Below are 18,594 nucleotides of genomic sequence, written 5' to 3'. Positions count from 1 at the left end.
GCATTTTGGAAAGTCAAATCAAGGTAGGACTTTCAAGGTAAATGGTCGAACCTCAAGGAGGGACCTTGGAGTTCAAGTGCACGATTCTCTAATGAACAGGTTGTTAGGGCAGTGAAGAAGGCTATTGGCATGCTGGCCTTCATCAGTCAGGGCATCCAGTATAGAAGTTGGCAAGTCATGTTGCAATTGTACAGGATATTGGTGAGGCCGCACCTGGAGTATCGTGTTGAATTTTGGTTGCCTTGCTATAGGAAAGATGTCACTAAACTGGAGTGTGCAGAAGAGATTTACAGGGATGTTGCCAGGATTAAGGGACTGAGTTATCGGGAGAGATTGGACAACAAAGAATACAGCATAGGAACAGGCCCTTTGGCCCTCCAAGCCTGTACCGGTCATGGTACCAACCTTGGCCAAAGCCCTCAACACTTCCTTGTACCGTGTCCCTCCCATCCTATCCATGTATTTGTCGAGATGCCTTTTGAATGCCATTAATGTATCTGCTTCCACAACCTCCCCTGGCAACGCATTCCAGGAACTCACCACCCTCTGTGTAAAAACACCTGCCTCGTACATCTCTGAACTTTGCTGAACTAAGCCTATGACCTCTGGTGACTGACCCCGCCACCCTGGGAAAGAGTGCTTGTCCATCCACTCTATCCATGCCCTCATAATCTTGTCGACCTCTATCAGGTCACCCCTCAACCACCGTATTTCTAATGAAAACAGTTGAGTCTATTGAACCTCTCCGCAGAGCTAACACCCTCCATACCAGGCAACATCCTAGTAAACCTCCACTGCACCCACTCCAAAGCCTCCACATCCTTCTGGTAGTGTGACGACCAGAATTGTGCGCAATATTCCAAGTGCGGCCTTACCAAGGTTCTATACAACTGTAACATGACTTGCTAGTTTATATACACGTACCCCGTCCAATGAAGACAAGCATTCCGTATGCTTTTTTGACTACCTTGTCCACTTGTGTTCCAATTTCAAAGATCTGTGGACCTGCCTGCCCAGATAGCTCTGGCTTGGACATTTTTCCTTTGGAGCGTGGTGGACTGAGGGATGATCTTATAGAGGTTTATAAGATCATGAGAGGCATGAAGAGGGTGAATGCACTCAGTCTTTTTCCCAGGGTTCGGAATCGAGAACTAGAGGGTATAGGTTTAAGTTAAGAAGGGAAAAAACTCATGGGAACCTGAGGAGCAACTTTTTTATACAGAGGGTGGTACGCATGTGGAGCCAGCTGTTGGAGAAAGTGGTTGAGGCAGGAACATTGACAACATTGAAAAGGCATTTGGACAGTTACATGGATAGGAAAGGTTTAGAGGGATATGGACCAAATCGATAACTATTCATGAAAACACCAAATGTACCACCTTATTGTTAACTCCCAAAAGATTAAGGGGAGCACGGTGGTGCAGTGGTTAGCACTGCTGCCTCACTGCACCTTAATTGGAAAAAAATAACTGGGTACTCTGAATTTATAATAAAAAATTAAATCACCTTACTGGGCCATGTCATTGAATATTAACATTGGCAAGTTACGTTGCAGCTGTCAAGGACCTTAGTTAGGCCTCATTTGGAATATTGTGTACAATTCTGGTCACCACACTACCAGAAGGATGTGGATGCTTTGGAGAGGGTACAGAAGAGGTTAACTAGGATGTTGCCTGGTATGGAGGGCATTAGCTATAAGGAGAGGTTTGATAAACTCGGTCTGTTCTCACTGGAACGACTGAGGTTGAGAGGCGACCTGATTGAGGTCTACAAGATTATGAGCGGCATGGACAGAGTGGATAGTCAGATGCTCTTTCCTAGGGTAGGAGAGTACTGAGGGACATAGGTTTAAAGTGTGTGGGGAAAAGTTGAGAACGGATGTGGAAGGCAAGTTTTTTTTACACAGAGGGTGGCAAATATATGGAACGCGCTGCCTGGGGAGGTGGTGTGAGCAGGTACAATAGCAGCATTTAAGGGGCATCTCGACAAATATATGAATAGGGTAGGAATGGAAGGATACAGACTCCTTAAGTGTATACGGTTTTAGTTTTGGCAGGTACCATGGTCGGCGCAGGCTTGGAGGGCCGAAGGGCCTGTTCCTGTGCTGTATTGTTCTTTGTTCTTACATTATCTTAACAAATCTGTGCTGACTGTCCTTGATTAAAAATTTATCCCGCTCCCAGAATATATTCCAGTTACTGTCCTACCAGCGAGGTTAGGCTGACTGCTCTAATTCAATACTATCTATTGCTTTCTCTTTTTTAAACAACACAATGTTACCTATCCTCCAGCACCACATGTGTGGCCAGTGTGTGAGGAAAAATGAGCTGTAGGAGGCTCTTAGGCTCTCTGAAGCTGCTTTGTGGCTGATTTTATCCCTCAATTCCACCCTCCTGCATTACTTCTTGTGATTTAAAAAATAAATTTACAGTACCCAATTTTTATTTTTTCACAATTAAGGAGCAATTTAGCGTTGTCGATTCACCTACCCTGCACACCTTTTTGGGTTGTGGGATGAGACTCATGCAGACACAACGGGAAGAATGTGGAAACTCCAAATGGACAGCGACACAGGGCCAAGATTGAACCCAGGTACTTGGTGCCGTGAGGCAGTAGTGCTAACCACTGTGTCACCGTGCTGCCCCTTACATTCTGCTTGTGTAAAGGCATTTGTGGAATATGGGGCAAGAGAAAGAGACCCCCCCCCCCCCCCCCCCAAGGATGGAGCTAGAGGGACTCAGCCTAGAACCCAGTGTTAATGGTTTGTTAACTGCGTAGTCCAGATACGCGGGTAAAGGGCATTGTTTAATTAAGTACTTTGAGCATAATGAATAGGGGATGCCCCTTTAAGGGGTTGTCATACCCAGTTAATTTATTTTGGTTAATTTTGTTGATTCTGGTTTAAAAGTATAAATGTTGCATCGCCCTTTAAGAGGCTGTTAATTTGTTTCCTCAAGTATATAAACAGGGGACAGCTGGTACATTGGACATGTGGAGAGCTGGAAGACTGAGTAATATCAGTAAACTCTCTGTGAAGAAAAGCTCTGTCATGGTTTTGACTTCACCACCTGGCTTGGATTCTGTTAACGTATGGTGCGGTGGCCAAGTGACAAGGTATTGGTCTCGTAAGCCAAAGATCGCAGGATCAATTCCTGTCCGTGTCTTGAAGCGTTTTTTCGGCTTTAGTGTTGAATTTCCGTGCTTCATTACTACTGATCAATTGGATTCTGTTAACACCCAGAGCTCCTCAATGCAGAGTTCCCTCAGTACCACACTGAAGTGTCAGCCTGAATTGTACATTGAAGTTTCTGGTGTGCGATTTGAACCCACAACCTTCTGACCGCAAGTTAAGAGTGCTACCCACTGAGTCACAGAAAGAATAGAGATGCTGGGAAATAGGATCAGAGTACCTGACAGCAGCAGTTGCAGAGCTACTGTGATCAGCTGAGTGGCCTCCACACAAAGAACAAAAACAATTGAACTGTTCAGTGAAATTGTTTGCTTTTTATTGGAACACATTCAATACACACATATTTCTCGCTTGAGAGGGCTTTGAAACTATCTCCACAAACAACAATAATCAATTCTGTGATAACTTGTCATAAATATGATCTGATTTACAAAGTTGTAATGATTCAAATTCATTTTGTTTCACAAGGGAAATAATGCTTCAGACGTTGATTCAATTTCTGGAGATCGATCATTCCGCCTGAAAACCTGCCAATCGCTTCAGTAAATCTGCTTTGTGAAGAGAAGCATGAAGTTATTTTCTCGGTGGGGTGCTTGAGCGAGAAGGATTGGGTGGATTTTCCCAGCTCTTGGTGCTGGTCAGCACAGTGATTGGCTGAACCCAATTTCCTTGTGGTGTGACCAGACCTGTGGGCCATCAATGTAAGATAGTCACAAAGAAACCCAGTAAGAATTCAGGAGAAATATTTTACCATGTGCTAGAATGTGGAACTCACATTGAGTAGTTGAGGTGACTTAGCATAGATGCATTTAAGAGGAAACTAGTTAACACATGAGGGGAAAATAATAATAAAAGGATATCTTGATGGGGTTAGAAGGAAGCAACTGGGATGAAGCTCATGTGAAGCATTGTCCAATTAAACTGAATAACTAATTGATGTACTGTAAGATCAATGTATTATGTGAGACGTGTTTGTAATTCCCCCTGAAGGTTAAAAACACATGTTGTATTCCACCTGCAAGGACAGCTGGAGAACCACATTTGGGATTGTGAAAAAACAGGCAGGGGTTTAACCTGAAATGGTTTTGTCCCAGGGGTTCCCAATTGCAGTCTACCTTCGGCACTGAGTCAAAGTGACCAGAAAGTTCAGAATGCCATGAATGGGTGGCACAGTGGTTAGCACTGCGGCCTCACAGTGCCAGAGACCCAGGTTCAATTGTGTGTGTCTGTGTGGAGTTTGCACGTTCTCTCTGTGTCTGCATGGGTTTCCTCCAGGTGGTCTGGTTTTCTTCCACAATCCAAAGATGTGCAGGTCAGGTGGATTGGCCATGATCAATGTGCAGGGTTACAAGGATAGGGCGGGGAAGTGGGCCTAGGTAGAGTGGTCTTTCGGGTCGGCACAGGAATCAGCACGTGGTTCCTGCTACCAAGTGATGCAAAATGTTCATCCACATGGATTTAGACAATCTTAGGATTTGGGCGTCACTGGTTAGTACAACATTTATCGTGTATTCCCATTTATTAGAAACATAGAAAATAAGAGGAGGAGGCCATTCAGTCCTTCGAGCCTGCTCCGTCATTCATTATGATCATGGTGATCACCCACTTTGAATAGCCTCATCCTGCTTTCTCCTCATATCCTTTGATCCCCTTCGCCCTAAGTGCTATATCTAACTGCTTCTTGAAAACATAAAACGTTTTGGCCTCAACTACTTCCTGTGTTAACAAATTCTACAGGCTCATCACAGGGTGAAGAAATTTCTCATCTCTGTCTGAAATGGTCCACCCCGTATCCTCACTGTGACTCCCTGGTTCTGGATACCCCCCACCATCGGGAACATCCTTCCTGCATCTGCCCTGCCCAGTTCTGTTAGAATTTTACAGATTTCTATGAGATCCCCCCCCCCCTCATTTCTCTGAACTCCAATGAATACAATCCCAACGGATTCAATCTCTCCTCACACGTCTGTCCTGCCATCCCAGAAATCAATCTAGTAAACCTTCATTGCACTCCCTCTAGAGCAAGAACATTCTTCCTCAGATAAGGAGACCAAAACTGCACACAATATTCCAGGTGTGGCCTCACCAAGGCCCTGTATAATTACAGCAAGAACTCCAATCCTCCGGCAATGAAGGCCAGCTTACCATTTGCCTTCTTTACCACCTGCTGTATCGACATGCTTACCTTCATCGACTGGTGTACGAGGGCACCTAGGTCTTGTTGCACATTCCCCTCTCCTAATTTATGGCCATTCAGATAATAGTCAGCCTTTTTGTTTTTTTGCTACCAAAGTGGATAACCTCTCATTTATCCAAATTATACTGCATTTGCCATTTATTCGCGCACTCACTCAACTTGCCCATATGACACTGAAGTACTTCCGCATCCTCCTCACAGCTCACCCTTCCACCCAACTTGGTGTCATCTGCAAATTAAAGATATTACATTTTGTTCCCTCATCTAAATGATTAACATATATAGTGAATAGTTGCAGTCCTAGCACCGCTCCCCACGGTACACCCCACTAGTCACTGCCTGCCAATTTGAAAAATTCCTACTCTTTGTTTCCTGTCTGGCAACCAGTTTTCTATCCATCTCAATACACTGCCCTAAATCCCATGTTCTTTAATTTTACACGCTAACCTCTTATGTGGGAATTTGCCAAAAGCCTTCTGAAAGTCTTAGAAAGCGTTGCTGGGCCGCTTTCTTAAACCTCTGTGGGCTGTTCTGATACAATTAAATGGTTTCAGAGTCCAGTTCAGAGTCAACCATGTTGATTTAGGATGGGCGGGGAGGGGGGGAGGGGGCGGGGAGCGGTCACAAATAAAGCAAGTAAAGTAAGGAGAGCAAGTTTCCTTCTCCAACATGAACTAGCTGGGTATTTTCCACAATCTGATCGCTGCGGTCACTCTTACTGATAGCAGTTCTCATTTTACTGATTTCTCTTGAAGCGTAATTCACAAACTGCCACTGTATGACTTAAAGACAAATTGGATTTTGATCTCAGCCTCTAGCGAATCAGTCCAATTAATAAAGGTCACTGCAGTGTCACAGTGTTCGGGGTGGGGTTCGGCTGAGCTGGGTTACCCTCTACACTCACTGACACATGAAATATGATGCTATTTGACTGGACCAGCTATAAACGGCAGTGGCGTTTTCATGTGCACAGATGCCAGGCCTGTCACCAACATAAAGCCTGTGGTTTCTTATCATCGATACGAAATGTGCTGGGAGAGAATGAGTGAAATGTAAACAACTGACACAGTGGAATGAGAACACTATGTCAACCTCATTCAGCTTCTCACAATCAATAATTATGCCATTGGTTTGAAAATACATTTCTGTCTGGACCAGATGAGATTAATGCAACTGTACAAATAGAAAATGAGAATTGCACGTCAATGAATACATACCAGTTACCCCAACAGAAATTAGGAGGAATTGTTCGGAGCTGCCTGTTGAACATCTTCAGCCTTTAAAATGCATGAGATTTAAGATGATTTTTCCAACCAAAAAGTTCAGCATAAACATTAGCATGTTTAATCCTCATCATTCAACAGTGCTGAATCTAATTTTCTAAGCGATGGACGGCAGGTGGCACAGTGGTTAGCACTGCTGCCTCATAGCGCCAGGGACCCTGGTTCAATTCTGACCGCTGACTCCCAGACTCAGCTTGTTGAATGTAGGGGCAGAGTGGCACAAATCCTTTATAACGGGACAATCTATGGCAACATGCCATATAACCTCTTTCTAAAGTGTAGGGGCAGCAGGGTAGCATGGTGGTTAGCATAAATGCTTCACAGCTCCAGGGTCCCAGGTTCGATTCCCGGCTGGGTCACTGTCTGTGTGGAGTCTGCACGTCCTCCCCCTGTGTGCGTGGGTTTCCTCCGGGTGCTCCGGTTTCCTCCCACAGTCCAAAGATGTGCGGGTTAGGTGGATTGGCCATGCTAAATTGCCCGTAGTGTCCTAATAAAAGTAAGGTTAAGGGGGGTTGTTGGGTTACGGGTATAGGGTGGATATGTGGGTTTGAGTAGGGTGATCATGGCTCGGCACAACATTGAGGGCCGAAGGGCCTGTTCTGTGCTGTACTGTTCTATGTTCTATGTAAAGTGACAATTTGTACAGTGCCATTTGTATTTGATGATCGAACAGGGTTACAGGACCGGTTTAGCTCAGTTGGCTGGACAGCTGGTTCGTGATGCAGAGCGAGGCCAACAGCGTGGGCTATTCATGAGTCAACAACTTCTCTCTTGATATATTATTATCCTAGAAGGACAAGGGCAGCAGACACATGGGAACACCCTCACCTGGAAGTTCCGTAACAGCACAGTGGGTGTACCTACACTTTATGGGTTGCATGGGTTCAAGAAGGCAGCTGACCACCACCTTCTCAAAGGCAATTAGGGATGGGCCTAGCCAGTGACCCCCATAGCCTACAACGGTATAAGGTAAATTATATCGATCTTGATCTCCTTTCATTTTGCAATTCTAAAGTCATATTAGCACAGAAGGAAAAAGATACACAGAGCCAGCCAATAAAATGCTTCAGCCATTGGTGCAGCTCCGCCCAGAGCCAGGGTCAGCTCCGCCCAGAGCCAGGGTCAGCTCCGCCCAGAGCCAGGGTCAGCTCCACCCAGAGTCAGCTCCGCCCAGAGCCAGGGTCAGCTCCGCCCAGAGCCAGGGTCAGCTCTGCCCAGAGCCAGGGGCAGCTCCGCCCAGAGCCAGGGTCAGCTCCGCCCAGAGCCAGGGTCAGCTCCGCCCAGAGCCAGGGTCAGCTCCGCCCAGAGCCAGGGTCTGTTTTGACTAGCATTGGCAATTCTGACTGTTTTTAAATGTGAACAGTTATAAAACAGACAGCGAGAATACCTGGTTGTCCTGGAGTATCGGCACAGGGTGTTCACTTTTTGTGTTTTTCTTCCACAGAGATTCAACAGTCAAATACCCTTGCATAGATAGTTCATAAAGTGATGCACCGGCAACCTGAGCGAAATAACAACAAATCACAGACTTTTCCAACAGACATGAATATCATCATTACGATGTTTATTGCATGTGCACCTCATCATTCAGACATTCTTGAGCTGAAACTTCCCATTCCCTCTGGGTACTAACCAAGCTGGAGAATATTGGCACTTTCTGCTCCCAACCAAACAAGCTGTGAAAAGACAGCCACCAGCAGAGCTACTGGACAGCCATGCAGCAATCATACAGAAGATGCAGGCCAATCAATGGTTCACAAGTGCAGCGCTTCCCCAATGGGCTGCAAGACAATGTTTTGGGCTCGCAAGCTCCAAGGCAGCAATGACAGCCGTGTTGCACCAGCAGAGTGTTAACAATTTCCAGGCGCATTTAAATCCTCCCATTGTTTTAAATGGGTGCCCCAGGGCAGCACAGTAGCACAGTGGTTAGCACTGTGGCATCACAGCACCATGGACCCAGGTTCGGCTTGGGTCATTATCTGTGTGGAGTCTGCACGATCCCCACCTTAGTGTCTGCATGGGTTTCCTCCCAGAAGTCCCAAAAGACGTGCTGTTAAGTAATTTGGATATTCTGAATTCTCCCTTAGTGTACCCGAAAAGGTGAATGTGGTGACGAGGGGCATTTCACAGTAACTTCATTGCAGTGTTAATGTAAGCCTACTTGTGACAATAAAGATTATTATAAAAAAGGATGAACAGATTGATATTTCAAACATGATCTCTCTTCCAAAAAGCCAGTGAGGTTGGTGTGTTTTATTATAAAACTTTGCAGTTTAAACCGCCCCTTCCTGCTTTTACTGCATGCCCCCTCCCCGCTCACTAGTACACCTCTATCCCCCACGTGACTCATTCCCTGGGGGCCACAGCGCAAAAATCTTTGGAAAGTATTGCACTGCTGACTTTCTCCATGAGATACTCAGTCTAATCCCACTCTTCCCCTCACTCCCCACACCCATTACTATCCCACTCAGTCTAATCCCACTCTCCCCCTCACTCCCTACACCATTACTATCCCACTCAGTCTAATCCCACTCTGCCCCTCACTCCCCACACCCATTACTATCCCACTCAGTCTAATCCCACTCTCCCCCTCACTCCCTACACCATTACTATCCCACCCAGTCTAATCCCACTCTTCCCCTCATTCCTGCACCCATTACTATCCCACTCTCCCCCTCGCTCCCCACACCATTACTGTCCCACTCTGTCTAATCCCACTCTCCCCCTCACTCCCCAAACCATTACTGTCCCACTCAGTCTAATCCCACTCTGCCCCTCACTCCCCACACCCGTTACTATCCCACTCAGTCTAATCCCACTCTCCCCCTCACTCCCCACACCCATTACTGTCCCACTCAGTCTAATCCCACTCTCCCCCTCACTCCCTACACCATTACTGTCCCACTCAGTCTAATCCCACTCTCCCCCTCACTCCCTACACCATTACTGTCCCACTCAGTCTAATCCCACTCTCCCCCTCACTCCCCACACCCATTACTGACCCACTCTCCCCCTCACTCCCCACACCCATTACTATTCCACCCAGTCTAATTTCACTCTCTGCACCCAATATAATAATAATTTATTGTCACGAGTAGGCTTCAGTGAAGTTACTGTGAAAAGCCCCTAGTCGCCACATTCCGTCACCTGTTCGGGGAGGCTGGTACGGGAAATGAACGCACGCTGCTGTCTTGTTCTACATTACGAGCCAGCTGCTTAGTCCACTGTGCTAAACCAGCCATTACTACCCATTGTATTCCCACTTTCAGGGTGTACTGGTGAATATTTATTCCTCAACAAAGATAATGAAAAGAGATGAGCTGGTGGTATGCTGTCAGCCATGGGTCAGTGGGTAGCCCTCCCACCTCTGAGATTGAGGATCTTACAGGTTCAAGTCCTAATTCAGGGATTCGAGTATAAAACTGAAGATGATATTTGAATTCAGGAGGCTGCACTGAGACACTGACGAAAGGAGCTGCTCCCAGTCAGCCTGAAGATTGTAATGCACAGAGAACAGGCAAATTCTACCCAGGGTTCTGACCAATATTTAACTCTCAATCAACACTTAAAACCATCATCCAATCAGCAAACATTGCAGTCCATGAGAGCTCGCAGTGCACAAATTGGCAAAAAGCTTCTCTACGTTTAAACGATGAGTGGAGTGGAGACACATCATTGGCTGGAAAGTGTGGGATTGTCTGAGATCGCAAAAGGCATGTTATAAATTCAAGTTTTTAGAATATTTTTAGACAAGAACAGCCTTTAAGAAACACTCCAGAAGACATCAAGTGAATATTATACCCGTTTTGATCATTTTTAACAATATTTAAAAATTGTAAAATAATTCTTATATTTTACTGAAGTTATCTGTGTTACTATTTGAAGCAACTGGGATTAAAATTATGCCAATAATTACCTTTACTGCTTCAATGGTTTCTTGAGGATAATATAAAGAAGCACAAGCTGCAACAAACCCACACGAATAAATCACTTTCCTCACTCGGGAACCTATAAAATGCAACAAACAAAAGATGAAAAGAATTGAAACTGAGCAACTAACAGCAAGCACAGAGACAAAAACACCAAAAACCAACCTCAGGAAGCCACCTCCTAATCTAAGGAAGTCTTATAATTAGCAAGTTGTCAATCCAACGGACAAACAGGATCTGGCATTATTTGGGGGGGGGGGGGGGGGGGGGGGAGAGCAGCTGGGGGTAAACACTCATAGCGACAGAGGACAAGGGTCACTGACCCATTTTCAGCCAGTCTCACACCAGTGCCGTCATATTGAGGAATGCTTTGGCTCAATGACAATGGCAGCACGGTAGCATGGTGGTTAGCGGGCAGCACGGTAGCATGGTGGTTAGCATAAATGCTTCACAGCTCCAGGGTCCCAGGTTCGGTTCCCGGCTGGGTCACTGTCTGTGCGGAGTCTGCACATCCTCCCCGTGTGCGCGTGGGTTTCCTCTGGGTGCTCCGGTTTCCTCCCACAGTCCAAAGATGTGCGGGTTAGGTGGATTGGCCATGCTAAATTGCCCGTAGTGTCCTAAAAAGTAAGGTTAAGGGTTGTTGGGTTACGGGTATAGGGTGGATACGTGGGTTTGAGTAGGGTGATCATTGCTCGGCACATCATCGAGGGCCGAAGGGCCTGTTCTGTGCTTTACTGTTCTATGTTCTATGTTCTAATGACACATTGCATGGTGGTGTGGTCAAGCTCCACCTTTGATTGGGGAGCAATCATCGAGGCTGACGCACACAGTGCAGCACTGTCAGAGGTGCTGTTCGTGGATGATGGGGTAAATTGAGGCCATATCTGGACCGGGGAAAGTCTGGTCTTTTTACCCTTGACAAGAGACAATGAAAGGGGACTTTATTCAGATTAAAGGGCTTTGATAACTTAAAGATTTCTGCTCCTGCCACAGGACCAAAATGACTCTTGTCAAAAGTCACAATTTGGATTTGGATTTGGATTTGTTTATTGTCACGTGTACCGAGGTACAGTGAAAAGTATTTTTCTGCAAGCAGCTCAACAGATCATTCAGTACATGGGAAGAAAAGGGAATTAAACAGAATTCAAGAAAATACATGAGAATACATAATAGGGCAACACAATATATACAATGTACTACATAAGCATTGGCATCGGATGAAGCAGACACGGGTGTAGTGTTAATGAGGTCAGTCAATAAGAGGGTCATTTAGGAGTCTGGTGACAGTGGGGAAGAAGCTGTTTTTGAGTCTGTTCGTCCGTGTTCTCAGACTTCTGAATCTCCTGCCCGATGGAAGAAGTTGGAAAAGTGAGTAAGCCGGGTGGGAGGGATCCTTGATTATGCTGCCTGCTTTCCCCCGGCAGCGGGAGGTGTAGCTGGAATCAATGGATGGGAGGCAGGTTCGGGTGATGGACTGGGCGGTATTCACGACTCTCTGAAGTTCCTTGCGGTCCTGGGCCGAGCAGTTGCCATACCAGGCTGTGATGCAGCCCGATAGGATGCTCTCTATAGTGCATCTGTAAAAGTTGGTAAGGGTTAATGTGGACATGCCGAATTTCCTTAGTTTCCTGAGGAAGTAAAGGCGCTGTTGTGCTTTCTTGGTGATAGCGTCGACATGAGTGGACCAGGATAGATTTTTGGTGATGTGCACCCCTAGGAATTTGAAACTGCTCACCATCTCTACCTCGGCTCCGTTGATGCTGACAGGGGTGTGCACAGTACTTTGCTTCCTGAAGTCGATGACCAGCTCTTTAGTTTTGCTGGCATTAAGGGAGAGATTGTTGTCGCTGCACCACTCCACTAGGTTCTCTATCTCCCTCCTGTATTCGGACTCGTCGTTATTCGAGATCCGGCCCACTATCCGGCCCACAAATAACATCCTGTGTGACCTTCTCTCCTCGTCCTTCTTGACCTGTCTGCAGCCTTTGACACAGTGGACACACCATCCTCCTCAATACCTCTACACTCTTATCCAGCTGGCTGGGACAGCTCTCACCTGCTCCCATTCTTATCAATCTCATCAGAGGCAGAGAATCACTTCCTGTTCCCGCACCGTTACCTCTGGTATTCCCCAGGGATCTATCCTTGAGCCCCTCCTATTTCACATCTACATTCTGCCCCTGGGTGACACCATCTGAAGGTAGAGAGTTAGTTTTCACTGACGACCCCCAGCTCCACTGCACCACCACCTCTCTCAACTCTTCCACTTGTTAAATTAACAGACTGCTTATCCGACCGACATGTGGTACTGGAAGAGCAGGCATTTCCTCCAATTAAGAGGGCATGGTGGCGCAGTGGTTAGAACTGCTGCCTCAACTATGGTGACTGCATCACCACCGGGGGTAGCGGCTTGGTTGGGTGACCTGTACGAATTCCTGCGGTTAGAGAAGATAAAGTATGAGTTAAGAGGCTCTGCAGGGGATTTTTGAGAAAAGGTGGGGGATGTTTGTGACCGTGTTCGAGGAGCTGTTCGTCACCGGGGGGGGGAGCACTGCTGCCTCAAGGCGCCAAGGACCAGGGTACGAGCCCGGCCCCAGGTCACTGTCCGTGTGGAGTTTGCACATTCTCCCTGTGTCTGCATCAGTCTCACCCCCACAATCCAAAGGTGTACAGGATAGGTGGATTGGCCACGTTAAATTGCCCCGTAATTGGAAAAAAATGAATTGGGTATTCTAAAAATGTTTTTAAATTTCCTCTAATTAAATATTGGGAAGACTCAAGCTATTGTTTTTGGTCCTCACTTCAAACTCTGTTCCCTAGTTACCGACTCCACACATCTGTACAAGGCTCTGATCAAACTATTTTGAATATTGTGGGCAGATTTGGGCCCATATCTGAGGAAGAATGTGGAAGGAGTCCAGAGGAGATTCACAAGAATGATCCCGGGAATTAATTACTTGTCATATGAGGAGCAGCTAGAAGGATGAAGGGAGATCATATTGAAGCTTACAGAATACCGAGATGCCTCAATAGACTCCAAAGAACAAAGAAAAGTACAGCACAGGAACAGGCCCTTCAACCCTCCAAGCCCGTGCCGACCATGCTGCCCGTCTAAACTAAAATCTTCTACACTGTTCAGGTCTGTATCCCTCTATTCCCATCCTATGTCCCTTAAACATCACTATCGTCCCTGCTTCCACCACCTCCTTTGGCAACGAGTTCCAGGCACCCATTACCCTCTGTGTAAAAAAACTTGCCTTGTACATCTCCTCTAAACCTTACCCTCGCACCTTAAACCTATGCCCTCTAGTAATTGACCCCTCTACCCTGGGGAAAAGTCTCTGACTATCCACTCTGTCTATGCCCCTCATAATTTTGTAGACCTCTATCAGGTCGCCCCTCAACCTCCGTCGTTCCAGTGAGAACAAACCAAGTTTATTCAACCTCTCCTCATAGCTAATGCCCTCCATACCAGGCAACATCCTGGTAAATGTCTTCTGCACCCTCTCTAAAGCCTCCACATCCTTCTGGTAGTGTGGCGACCAGAATTGAACACTATACTCCAAGTGTGGCCTAACTAAGGTTCTATACAGCTGCAACATGCCAATTTTTATACTCAAGAGTAGGTGTGAAGAAGATGTTTCCACTGGTAAGAGAGACTAGAACCCGAGTGCACAGCCTCAGACTAAAGGGACGATCCTTTAAAACTGAAATGAGGAAATTCTTCAGCCAGTGGGTGGTGAATCTGTGGAACTCTTTGCCACAGAACGCTGTGGAGGCCAAATCACTGAATGTCTAAGACAGAGACAGATAGATTCTTGATTAAGAAGAGGGTCAGGGGTTACGGGCAGAAGAATGGGGATGTGTGTCCTGTGCAGGTGGCCCCAAGAGGGGCGAAACCAAAATTAAAACAGAAAATACTGGACAATCTCAACATGTCTGGCAGCATCTATGGAGAGAAAAGGGAGCTAATGTTTCGAATCTGGGTGACCTTTCGTCAAAGGATGACATCTTTGATAGTCATCCTTTTTCTCTCCACAGATGCTGCCAGATATGCTGAGATTGTTCAGTATTTTCTGTTTTTGTTTCAGATTCCAGTATCTGCAGTAATTTGCTTTTATCTTTATTTTTTTGAAATAAATTTAGAGTACCCAATAATTTTTTCCAATTAAGGGGCAATTTAGCATGGCCAATCCATCTACCCTGCACACCTTTGGGTTGTGGGGGTGAAACCCACGCAGACAGGGGGAGAATGTGCAAACTCCACACAGACAGTGACCCGGGCTGGGATTGAACCTGGGACCTCGGCGCCGTGAGGCAGTAGTGCTAACCACTGCACCACCTTGCTGCCCCAATTTGATTTTATATTTGTGAAAATGAAATTGTTGAGGGAAAAATTGTACAGCAATTCAACTGTCATGTACTTCATCCTCACTCTCATGGATACCAGACGAATACTCTTGTAGTAAAAAACTAGTCTTTATTTACAAGCTATAGCGAGGGCTCTCAGCATTTCATTTAGGACACCAAAAAAGCCCAAATTCAAGAATGGCACGGACAGTTATACTTTTGAGATTCAATTGCAGAAAATTAGCATACTATACCAATCGTTTATTACTAGTTATCTATGTCCAATCATGACTGTCGATTAAGGGATATATCATGCATAGCATATGAGAATAATTAACCAATCACATTAAAATTTGCATGCTTAATTAAACTATCCAATCATTACACTGGCAAGTATGTTGTCTTGCAATTAGTGATATTAGTGGTCCGATGTCTGGGTGTAGCCATCAACTCCCGATTGCTATCAGCAGACACACTGGGCCATCACAATGGTACCTTGTTATACACTGTAGAATAGACCTCGAATTGCAACATGTGCAGTTTCTCTGCCTGAAAACTGGCTTTACAGGGACACACAGTGCCCTTGTAATATCTGTCACACATGGCAATTCCATTGTCTGAATCGAAGAATTCAATTTCTCCAGTAAAATGGTGGAATTCTAGGTTTTAAAATGGTTGCTGTATACTCTTTCATATCTAACGATGCCCAAATTGTTCGGTTCAGGGGAGAAGGCAGGAGAATGGGGATGAGAAACATATCAGCCATAATCAGATGGCGGAGCAGACACAATGGGCTGAATGGCCTAATTCTGCTCCTACATCTTATGGTCTCCCTGGTAACAATCTGAGATTAAACTGGTCTGTCTGTTATCTTTGATGCACCATCAATTGGACTCGAGTCGTGAAGAAGTTCCAGATTTCAGGCTTTAATGAACTAGTTGTGTGCCCGGCAGTCGACTTACAGAGAAAGGCCGACTGCCGGCTGCTACGGGTTCTTATACCCCACCTCATAGGAGGGGCTACTGGCCTCTCGGCCAATCGGCGAGCAGTCACATGACTGACCTCAGCCAATTGGCAAGTGAAAGACATGACCTGTCTGAGCCGATGGGCAGCGAGTCCTCTGCACCAATGGCAGCGCTACTCTGAGGTACCGTAAACCTCCTAGTCATACCACCACAATCTTGATGTGATCTTTGACCCCGAGATGACCTTCCGACTTTATATTCGCACCGTCACTAAGACCACATCATCGCTGGAACTTTACTGGACTTTTCCTCAGCTTGTCTGCATTGAAACCTCAACCTTCATGCCTCCAGTGCCAGATTGTCCAACACACCCCTGGTGCTCTCCCACCAACTAAGCCTGAGTCCACCCAAAGCTCTGCTGCCCATGTCTTAATTCACACCAAGTCCTGTTCCCTTGTGATCTCTGATTTATATTGTCTCTCTGCCAAGTAACCTCTTGATTTTAAAATTCTCATCCCTGTCTTCAAATCCCTCTAGGGCCTTACTTCTCCCTATCTCTGTTAATCTGCTCCAACCCTCCGGGATATCAGTGCTCTAATCTGGCCTCTCAAGAATCCCAATCTTAATCATTCCACAATTGGCGGCCTTGCCTTCAGCTGTCTAAGCTCTAAACTCTGGAATTCCCTCCCTACACCACTCAACCTCTCTACCTCATTTCCCCCTTCGTAAAACCTACCTCTGATCTGGGATGGTCAGCTGACCCAATATCGCCTTACGTGTTTTGGTGTTATACTTCTCGAGTTTGTCAGGCCAGAAGATTGTCCAAAGTATTTCTGACTGGCCCCAAGCAAGGCTACCATGACCTCGCCCCCGGCCCTGCCTCATCCCCGGACCTGTCATTTCGGCTCCATGTCTGAATTTTAGTGAAACCCCCTCCCCCGCTAAAGGCTGATAAACCCACATCAGCCGCTGTGTTCACTGAACAAACAGCCGATACCATTCAGTGACTGAGTAAAGCAGCCACAACGATCAAATAACATTCACACACTCTGCTCCTTCCTCTTACCATTTTATCAACAATGACACAGGCAGATTAAAGTTCACCTTGATTGAGTGTTGAACTCTCAAGCCCAATGAGGGTATGTATTCCCCATTGCTCATTTACTCAGGAGAAAGCAATTGGCTCCAACTGATTTTCCAATTGGCCAGGTATTGCTGGTGGCTAAGGATTTGGACAGAATAGTAGCACTAAATCCTAGGAAATTCACCCTTTTGAAATAATCCCTGATCTGCACTAGAGTGGATTTCTGCACTCATTTTGATTGCCTAAATGGTTAGTGAGTTTTCCAGTTCTCCCCCTGCCCACCCCCTGCCATAACCGGCTTGGAAATCTTTAGCTGTTATTTCATCTCTCCGACCCTCTGAAATAGCACCGTACCTATGCCCACTCCCCCACCCTATCCCCATAACCCCACCCAACCTGCACATCTTCGGACACCAAGGGACAATATAGCATAGCCAATCCACCTGCCCTGCACATCTTTGAGCTGTGGAAAGAAACCGGAGCACCTGGAGGAAACTCACGCCGACACGGGGAGAAACTCCAGACAGTCACCCGAGGTCAGAATCGAACTCAGGTCCCTGGCGCTGTTTACTGTTTGAGCCAGACTGGGCTGAAAGGCTTATTTCGCCTTCTTTTTCAAAAAAAAATTATTTAAAAATAAAAATTTAGAGTACCCAATTCACTTTTTCCAATTAAGGGGCAACTTAGCATGGCCAATCCACCTACCCAGCACATCTTTGGGTTGTGGGGTGAAACCCACACAAGCATGGGGAGAATGTGCAAACACCACACAGTGACCCAGGGCCGGAATCGAACCTGGGAACTCGGCGACGTGAGGCTACAGTGGTAACCACTGCACCACCGTGCTGCCTTTATTTTGCCTTCTTTGATCGTTAAGTTCCCCTGTGATAACGCCATGATTGTGAATAAAAACTGTGGCTTCCCCATTGGCCATTGCCTGCACAACGCAAAACACTAAAACAGATCTGAACTAAAAACTTCCTTCAGCTCCTACCCCTTCCAGCAAGAAAAAGACCAGCCACTCCGGCGAGGGCAATAACTCCAGCACGGGGGTAGAATCCAGTCGGTGGGTTCTTCAGGAAAGTATATCCATCTATCAAAGTAAAAAATCAGCAAGTCAGGGTCTATCAGCATCTCAATGTTCTCAGTTACCTATACTGTATAAAGAATACAATATGGAGCACCCATTTCCATATAACAGTTTACTCAGCACTCCTACATTCCCAGTGGCTTAACTGGATGTGGAGTACATAAATGTGAGCCAGTTAACTGAAAACTTGTCAGCCGTACACAAATACAGGCTCAGGACTGCTCCGAGTACTGAGGGATAGACTGAAGACGACAGCAATATGCGGTTGGTATTCAGCACGTGCGTGGACACATCTTGAGATTGTGTTCAGAGAGAGGGTGGAGAGCCTGTATGATTGAGTTGACAGTACAGTGGGAGAGCCTGTTAGATGTCCTGTTGAGATACTTTACAACAGACACCATCTCAGTCTGAGGACTATGTCTCAGTGCAGACCTCTGGATCTCTCCCACGCCTAATGGTGCAGAAAAAGCACGTGCTTGCGCCTGTTTCCATAGCTGGTATCTCAT

The 18,594-nt window shown here is 46.2% G+C and overlaps 1 protein-coding gene across 4 annotated transcripts in view; it reads right to left on the bottom strand.

Moving 5' to 3' along the window:
• Nucleotides 1-3,484: 3,484 nt before the first annotated feature.
• The window catches only part of LOC119969333 (MICOS complex subunit MIC26-like), a 34,392-nt gene continuing 19,282 nt past the window's right edge, over nt 3,485-18,594 (bottom strand). For 2 of the 4 annotated variants that reach the window (XM_038802844.1, XM_038802842.1), the window contains exons 5-9: nt 17,993-18,091; nt 10,587-10,678; nt 8,058-8,171; nt 6,605-6,664; nt 3,485-3,876 (exon numbers count right to left, since the gene is read on the bottom strand). In XM_038802844.1, coding sequence (XP_038658772.1) covers nt 6,623-6,664; nt 8,058-8,171; nt 10,587-10,678; nt 17,993-18,091 — 347 coding nt within the window. In that variant the 3' untranslated portion in view covers nt 3,485-3,876; nt 6,605-6,622. The remainder of the gene's footprint in view (nt 3,877-6,604; nt 6,665-8,057; nt 8,172-10,586; nt 10,679-17,992; nt 18,092-18,594) is intronic. The other 2 variants (XM_038802843.1, XM_038802845.1) reach the window with 2 other exon arrangements.

The sequence above is a fragment of the Scyliorhinus canicula genome, chromosome 7 (assembly GCF_902713615.1).
Source record: "Scyliorhinus canicula chromosome 7, sScyCan1.1, whole genome shotgun sequence".
Lineage (NCBI taxonomy): Eukaryota > Metazoa > Chordata > Chondrichthyes > Carcharhiniformes > Scyliorhinidae > Scyliorhinus > Scyliorhinus canicula.
This window is presented reverse-complemented; position numbering and strand designations above follow the sequence as displayed.